The 8,436-nt window shown below is 51.5% G+C and overlaps 1 protein-coding gene across 1 annotated transcript; it reads right to left on the bottom strand.

Moving 5' to 3' along the window:
- Positions 1-299: 299 nt before the first annotated feature.
- On the bottom strand, positions 300-3,346 carry LOC112119761 (rano class II histocompatibility antigen, A beta chain-like). Its single transcript, XM_024218553.1, has 6 exons — positions 2,997-3,346; positions 2,574-2,849; positions 1,975-2,244; positions 1,594-1,881; positions 935-1,039; positions 300-590 (listed from the first exon to the last, which is right to left on the bottom strand). The coding sequence occupies exons 1-6, from the start codon at positions 3,070-3,072 to the stop codon at positions 463-465; spliced, it is 1,143 nt and encodes a 380-aa protein (XP_024074321.1). The 5' UTR covers positions 3,073-3,346; the 3' UTR covers positions 300-462.
- Between the last annotated feature and the right edge of the window lie 5,090 nt (positions 3,347-8,436).

Raw genomic sequence — 8,436 nt, 5'->3', positions numbered from 1 at the left:
CCTCCGCCTCATCAGTGGAAAAGTACAAGGGCTAAGCTGGATTCCAGTATCATGTGACATGGTCATATGTCACTGTAAGACCCCTAGTCTCCATTCTTCCTGGGTTGGCCAACACATACACAGGAAGGCTTGCAGGTAAATAACCCATTTACAACCAATTGTCCTAGTCAATGGGAGCCATCAAGTTCCTAATGCCCCATTGACGGCCCTCATTGGTGTGACTACAACAGTGATACAAGTTTATACCATTTGCATAAAGCATATTCCATTTACATCATATTCACATTCATAAGCATATTTCCATAAAACATATGGGGTGCAACGTCACACACCCCACCCTGTACCTCAGGGATTTTGGCCTTATTCGTTACCCCCCACCCCCTGCACCTTCCCTTTGCCAGGGATGGTCCATGTGGCTCCAGTCTGTGGTGATGGCCATTACACAGCTGTCTCCGTGTCTGGTCACTCGGTGGCATCCGTGAGAGAAGGTGCTGTGGACGAGGAGTCTCCTGCTGGCTTAGCGGTGGCTGGAGCAGAGTCTACAGTCTCTGGCTGTGTCTGTGCCGGATGATACGGCCCCTTCTGGGCCCCTGCAGGGGAAGCACAAGCAACAATTGACTCATCTGGAGACCTTGGTGCCTGGGAGTGAGGGTGTGTGTGTGGGGACAATGGGGATCACAGCTGGGGGACAGCTTCCCACAGCCACTCCCCCTTTATCCAGCCAGGGCTCAGCATGGAGCCCCTGGGATCTCATGGTAAGCAGGGCCAGCCTGGCTTGCTATGTGTCTGGGAGACCAAGCGCTGCAGGGTGGAGGCTCAGTAGGGAGCGCTCTCCCCCACCAGTCAGTGCTGACCCCATTACCCCAGTGTGGCTCTAGGGAACGCTGTGCTGCAGGGCAGGAGCTGTGCTGCAGGGAAGGGGGGCATCACTCACCTGGCCTCCTCCTCAGGTACCAGCCCAGGGCCACGATTCCAAGCAGCGCAAGGACGCAGACAGGAACAATCACCAGGATACCAGGTTGGCCTGTGGCCTGGGAATCTGTAAATGTCCCGAGACAAACTGAGCCATGGGCCGGCCAAAGCCCTTTTGCCTCTCACTGCCCCTGCACCTGCCTGATATCTCTGGGCTAGTGCCTCCATCCCCCAGTTGAACTGGCCCTCCCAGCCACCCATCCCCCATGTGTCTGCCCTGCATCTAGACAGCCCCTTCTCTGCCTTCCCCTCCCAGTCTGTGAGCCCCCCTCTCTCATATCCTCTCCCCTCTGTGCCCCACTAGAACCCCTTCTCTGCATACCCCTCATTATTTGCCAGCTGCCCAAAACCCCCCTGTGCTTTCCCCTCACCTCTGAGCCCCGCATTGTGCTCCTCTGCCTGCCCCTCCCCTTTGAACCCCCCAAAACACTTCTCTACCTACCCCTAACCCTAGTACCTCTCTCTGCCTACCCATATCCTGGTGCCCCCCAAAATGGTCCCTCTGCACTTCCCAACTCCCTTTTCCCCCATCCCTTGTTTCCATCTTCTCCCTCAATAGGAGTGGCCCCATTCCTAGCTTCTCCCCACTGCTCCCCCTGTTCTGCCCCCCCCAGTACTCACCCAAGGTCACCCTCAGAGGGGTATCCCCCAGGCTGCTGTGTCTCACCACACACACATGCTCTGTGGGGTCGATCCCCTCCTGCCCCAGCTCGATGGACACCTGGATCTGGAAGGTGGGGTCCCCATTTGGCCGGATCCCGCTGGTCAGCTGCTCCCCCAGGGCCACCTGGCCCCCCCGCTCCCAGGTCACCTCGATGTCACGGGGATAGAACCCCGTCACGTGGCAGATGAGGCGCTGCTGCCGGTCCTGGGTCCCTGGGACGAAGGCCACATGCACTGAGGGCTGGGCTGGGGGGAGGGCGAGGAAGGGATATTAGTCACAGGGAATGGGATAGCAGGGGACTGCAGGTCGAGACTGAGGGGCATTGGCAGAACTATCACCTGTCTTCTGAGTGGTGAATGGCACAGACCTCTCCATCCAGAACCTGCATTGCTGCAGTGGGAGGTGATTCAGCACAGCAGAAGTCTCCCCTTCGCGGTTCCAGCGCTCTGCCACTCGCCAGGCTGCCGGGTGCACCGAAAACCAGCGGTTCTGGTCGGTCTGATGCTGCAGCACGTCCTCCCCATTGAGGGAATATCTGGTGACAGCTCGGACAGCACCGGTGGCATCGTCCAGCTCACAGGTCTTCAAGACCTGCATGTAGTAGGGCTCTGGGTGAAGAATGGGTGTGTGAGCAACTGAGTATGCAGCTACCACCAGGGGCCAGAGTGGGGGAGAAATTTTCCCATGCATAGAACTCAGGATTCCTGACTCCCAGCACTCCCCACCCTGCAATCCACCAGACCCCACTCCTCTCCCAGAGCTGGGAATAGAACTGAGAAGTCCTGGATCCCAGCCTCCCTCCCTGACTCTAACCACTATGTATCAGGAAAGTCACTCCCCTCTTGTGTCCCCCCCCCCCAGTTCCCTCCCACCTCCTTTGAGCTGCCCAACTATTCCCTTTCTGAGCCAAGCTCAGTTCTGAGGGAAGGGAACTCACCCGCCTTTGGGGCGCTGGCGTTCATCTCCCGCACCAGGCCCTGGTACTCAGTCTCCACCCAGAAGTCCCAGGCCAGGCACCCAGCCCTGCGTGCATTCCAGAACTGCTGGCTTTCCTGGTTCCCTGGGCTGTACCCATTGCGGGGAGCTTGCCTGCGTGTGTTGCTGTCATAGACTGAGAGCACCAGGTCATTCACCCTCATCACTTGCAGTCGCTTGGGCAGACCAGAGGCCACCTGAGGGGAGATGAGCTGGAGATAGGAGATATGGTGAACCCCTGTAGGAAAAAGAGAGACCGGGATGGGAATGGGACCTAGGCATGTAGGACTCCAACCCCAGGGGACCCTGCAGCACCCAGCCCTGGGGGGAAATGACTGGGATGGGAAATAGGACTGAGGCATTCAGCAGAACAGGGGTCACTTACCAGCCAGGGTGATGGAGCAGAGAGACAGGAGCCAGAAGGAGACCAAGGCAGGATTGGGCCAAGGAGCCATCGCCATGGAGGGGATGGGACTGCAGCTCTACAGGGTGGTGTCTGGGGCCAGGACCCAGAGAGCTGGAGAGGGCACGGCCGCCCCTCCCTATTCTGAGCTCTCTGCTGCTCTGACAGGAAACACAAGAGCGGCAATCCAGACCCACAATATGAGCAAACTTCAAGAGAGACAAATCAGCCGTCCATTCCCCGCACTGCTCGCTGCGTCACAGGAAGCCTCGCTCTCCAACAAGACCATAAAGCTTGAATAACTCCTATTGTTTGTTCGTAGTTGTCTCTGTTATAACGTGTTTACTTTATGGGGAGGTTTTCTGTGAGCACAGCAACAGAGTGGTCAGGTGACCTAACCCACAGATGTTGAAATGGGTAGGGACTATCCAGAGACAAAAGACTTGTGGGTGGTGTGGCTAAGTGTAAAAGGCTGGAATGTCACGCTGTTCCGGCTGCTGGAGCTGTGCCAGTTGCTCAGTTCTTCTATCCCGGAAGCTCCAGTGTTATCAGCACTGCCAGCAGTCCCATATTACAAGGGACGTCCCTTATTTAAATAGAAAATTGCCTGTCCCATACTCAATCAGTAGGGGGTGCCGTTTCTCCTATATTTCAACAGCAGAGGGTCAGTACACATGGGTGCATCTTTCCACACTGCTCCGGACCCTGGCCCTTCAGTGCTGTGCAGGGAAAGCAGGCTGGACCATGCTCAAGCCCCTGAGCGCAGCCCCATCTCTATTCCCTATGCAAGCTCTGTCTGGCAACGCAAGTGGATGGAACTGTGTGCCCTGGGGCTGCGCTGAAGGGCCGGGTCAGCAAGAGGCTCTGTCTGGCAGGGGCCTCAGAACTCCCAGAGTGTAGCCTCCCTGCTCACAGACGCTCTGCCAGCGTCCCCAGCAAAGGAGCATAACTCCTGGTTGGTGGATGCTGCAGCTGCAGCCTGGGGGAGCGAGACGGGCAGGGAGCCTGGTCCTGGCAGCCAAGACCACCCTCAGTGCTGCAAAAAGCAGCAAGAAACACCTCTGGCAAATGTAGGTGAGTCTTGCTTGGTATTATTATTAATAATGATAATGATATAGGGAGGAGGAGTGGGGTGGGGGTACTAAGAAAATCGTCCCTTAATTTTGAAAAACAATGTTGGCAACTCTAATAGCTCATAAAAAAAGACCACAGGCATGTGGCCAGGTGTATTGATTTCATAGAATATCAGGGCTGGAAGGGACCTCAGGAGGTCATCTAGTCCAACCCCCTGCTCAAAGGGGGACCAATCCCCAGACAGATTTTTGCCCCAGATCCCTAAATGGCCCCCTCAGGGATTGAGCTCACAACTCTGGGTTTAGCAGGCCAATGCTCAAACCACTGAGCTATCCCTCCCTTTGAGGCACATTCCTAATGCCCTGGCTCCGGGGTGACAGGTAAACTAACACATGAGTGCCCAGTGACAAGGAGTGGTACAGTCAGCAGCAGGAGTCTCTGTTGTCCCCTAGGCCACACAAAGGGATAAGGCGAGGTGCCCCGACATTTATTGACTGAGACAAACAACTTACCTACCACCTGACGTGTTTCATGATATCTGCTTGTTACCTCCCCTTTGTTCCTGATATCTTTGACAAAACATCCCTATACATTGTTCCATCAAACCATCTAGCTTATTATTATTTTGCCAATTATATTATATTACTCTGGTTCACAGCCTTTGGTTCAGGCCTCAGGCCCTGCACCAGGCCCCATGCTTAAAATTTTCTCTCTCTCTTTACTATATTTGGATGTGGAGGGTGTGGATGAGGGGCACAGGTATAGGAAGAAAGGTTGTGGCTGTGGATGGAGTGTGGGTTGCAAATGAGAACTGGTGGCTGGCAAGCCTTCTATTTGTTATTAGTGAAAAATCTGTATTTTACTAGCTGATGTCGAGGCAAATTAATGCAGTGCTTTCAAAGATATGCAGCATGAAGGTTTGAAGCTGACCACTGTAGGATAAGAAATACGTGCACACCCAGGGTTGCCAACTGGTGGTTTCTGGCCAATTCCTGGATCACAGTGTGACATTGTACTCCATATTTTTATTAAAATATGTTTATAAGTGTGGATATGATATAACTGGAATATGCTTTATGCAAAAGGTTTCTTGTAAGAAGCTTATTGGAACATCTCTGAGGGTGAGATTTACCTGTATTCAGTTTCTTAATGTATTAGGCTTAGACTTGCGTGTTTTGTTTGGTTTTGCTTGGTAACTTACTTTGTTCTGTCTGTTATTACTTGGAACCACTTAAATACTACTTTTTATACTTAATAAAATCACCTTTGCTTATTAATTAATCCAGTGTAAGTGATTAATATCTGGGGGAGCAAACAGCTGTGCATATCTCTCTATCAGTGTTATAGAGGGCAGACAATTTATGAATGTACCCTGTATAAGCTTTATACAGAGTAAAATGGATTTATTTGGGGTTTGGATCCCATTGGGAGCTTGGTGTCTGGGTGCTGGAGACAGCAGGACTTCTTAAGCTGTTTTCAGTTAAGTCTGCAGTTTTGGGGCCGTGGTCCAGACCCTGGGTCTGTGTTGCTGCAAGCTTGCGTGTCTGGCTCAACAAGGCAGGGTTCTGGAGGCCCAAACTGTCAGAGAAAATGGGCTCAGATGTAGTCTCAGCACATCGGGTAACACTCCCAAGGGGGGTCTCTGTGACCAAACCCGTCACACACAAGGTACCATAAGCTTGCAGGAGAGGAAGGAATGGGCCACGAGAAGGGGATTCCTGACTACAAGCTGATCTGCTTGGAGAGAGGTGGCCTGCATTGGCATCACATTTTGCCCACCCTGCAGCATCTGAGTGGTTAGGTTGTGATCTATATATAAAAGAAGAGAGGGAACCAAATGCCATAGCTAAGCTTTTTTCAACCTTAAATCTGGCCAGTATATATATGGCGCTACTGGGGGGGAGCCATATTACAATAGGGTGCATTAGGAATGCTAGATAATATAGATACAAATCTGGCAATTCCATACCTCCAGTTGCCCAGTATTTTTTAAAGGTCTTGTGGGGGAGAGACCTTGAAATTCAATAGGCATGAGATACGTCATTCTTGGACAGATATTCATGCTGAAATTTGTAGAAGCGAGGAATGTGTGAGGCAAGCAGGGAAAGAACTGTGTGAGAAGTTGTTGCGACCTTGTGTAGATAATGTGTAGATATGTGCAGACAATACGGAATGTAGACTAAGGGTACGTCTATACCCAGCCGCTAGTTCGGCGGCTGGCAATCGAACTTCTGGACGCGATAAGTCGAACCTGGAAGTGCTCGCCGTCGACTGCGGTACTCCTGCTCGGCGAGAGGAGTACCGCGGAGTCGACGGGGGAGCCTGCCTGCCGCGTCTGGACCGAGGTAAGTTCGAACTAAGGTACTTCAAACTTCAGCTACGTTATTCACGTAGCTGAAGTTGCGTACCTTAGTTCGATTTGGGGGGTTAGTGTAGACCAAGCCTGAGAGTCTACATTAGTAAAAAAACAAGATATCAGAATGACCTATGTATAAACAAAATGCTGCGGTTGTTTCTTATTGTTTGTAAGAAAAGGTATAAATGCTTGCTGTAATTGTTTATTTGTTGAGAGACCTGCCTAAAAAAGGGGAGACCCTTTGTCCTGGTGCACTCTCTCCCTTTATGTAACTACTTAAAAGAATAAAGTATCTAACTTTGCTGTACCCAACAAAAGAGTGAGAACATTGTTATTCTCCGACACTGTGTTACCCGGGGTTCTTTCAACCCAAAGCTTCAGTGAAGCTTTTCCTAGCAGTAAGGAGTAAGAGCAAAGTTGAATTGCACAACCAGAAATGTTAATAGCATGATGCCTTAAGGTGTGTCTCTAACTGATCAGAAAATCACTTTGATAGAGGTTTATGGAAAAAATATAAGCACAAAACAAACAGTTACACTTCATGTGAAAATGAATATGGTGTAACCCTTCTGCCAGTTGGAGTCATCAGCAACAAGGGCCAGGTTCAATATCTAGGGATTCCTTTTCAACAGTACAACACAAAACCGGCTTGAACCTTCATTGGGTAACCTAGGAGAGTTATGCACCCTCCATTGGGTGCCTATAGAGGCAATACTTCCCCTTTTGCAAGAACAGAGTCTGAATGTAGAAAATAAACTTTTAAATAAAAGATGGAAGATAACTCAGCATTAACTTGGGGAAATGCTGCAAGCAGGAGTTGTAAGCATAAAACCATGAGCAAAACACCCACCCTAGAGTACGTTGGTCAGTGTCCTTTTGCCTCAAGTTCTTAAGTCCAGCAACCAAAAGTTCCTTTAACGTGCCCCTCTCTTCTTCCTCCAGTGCACCGCACTCACAGTTGTTGTCCTTGATCAGTGAAGACCCAGACTTCAGAGGTGCATCTGCAGAGCCTTCCTCCTGCCCTGGCAGCAGGTGGCACCTTGCTTCCTCAGCTGTCCAGGGGCTCGCTCCAGCATTAGCCATCCTTCTGGCTGCTCACTGCTCTGCTCCGCTGGCTCCCATGCCATCCACTCACCTCCGCGCTTCACCGGCCAGCTGCTGGTCAATCTCACTGCACTCTGCTCCGTCAGCTGCCCTACCAGCCACTCACCACTTCGCCAGCTGCCCGGATGGTCCCTTGTGACCCTGACAGCTGCCCTGACAGCTACTCACCACTCTGCTCTGCACCCTTTGGGATGTGTTGATGTCCCACAGCTCTCAGTTATTTGAGCTATTAGTGGAGGACTCACATGGCAGGCTGGGAAGTCTCTTGCATCAAAGACATTGTCCCAAAGCTGGTCTAATGCTTAGGCCTGGTTATCAGTGATTTCAGCTCTATTGGTCTGCAACAAGACTCTCCATTGAGTCTCAATCAACTCTGTTATTACACAGTGGAAACAGGAACGGTCAAATGATGTCTAGGACCCCTAGGGAGGGCCCACACCACCAGGTACAAGTACTTGTCCCCACCCTCTCTCAACTCTACTGAGCTTTGGTACCCATGTCCTCTGCCTAGCAAGTGCAGTTTTGTTGAGATTGAGTCCTTAGTCAGGGTGTGACGGGGTCATCTTGGTGCAGCCTGGATTGTGGGACTGCTGAGCCCTCCAAATCCAACAACCTGGGCTGCCTCTCACACTGTGATGCTGATGTAAAGCTACAACCCTCTGGCAGGTACTTCACTTACACAGTCATCCACGGGCAGGGACACACCCAACTGAGTTACATAAATGATCTCCCAGCCACTCATGAACCATTAATAGAGAGGCTTCAGCCAGTTTCCCCCAGCTCACCAGTCTTGCACCCCAGAACTGTCCCGTCTTACGCTGGTCAGAAGCCTGGCCAGGGTAAGTTCATTACCTAGTTCACCACTTCATCAAAGGAAGTGGACATGCA

This window comes from Terrapene carolina, unplaced genomic scaffold (genome assembly GCF_002925995.2).
Source record: "Terrapene carolina triunguis isolate 2854851 unplaced genomic scaffold, T_m_triunguis-2.0 Scaffold631, whole genome shotgun sequence".
Classification (NCBI taxonomy): Eukaryota; Metazoa; Chordata; order Testudines; family Emydidae; genus Terrapene; species Terrapene triunguis.
The sequence above is the reverse complement of the archived record's forward strand: the minus strand, read 5'-3'. Positions and strand labels throughout refer to the sequence as shown.

Bases quoted from the DNA above. Each gene is read 5' to 3' on its own strand.
- LOC112119761 (XM_024218553.1), bottom strand. From the start codon at position 3,072: ATGGCGATGGCTCCTTGGCCCAATCCTGCCTTGGTCTCCTTCTGGCTC. The intron at 2,850-2,996 runs GTAAGTGACCCC...TTTTTCCTACAG, and splicing joins CTGCTCCATCACCCTGGCTG to GGGTTCACCATATCTCCTAT. The intron at 1,040-1,593 runs GTGAGTACTGGG...GGACATTTACAG, and splicing joins CCCTCTGAGGGTGACCTTGG to ATTCCCAGGCCACAGGCCAA.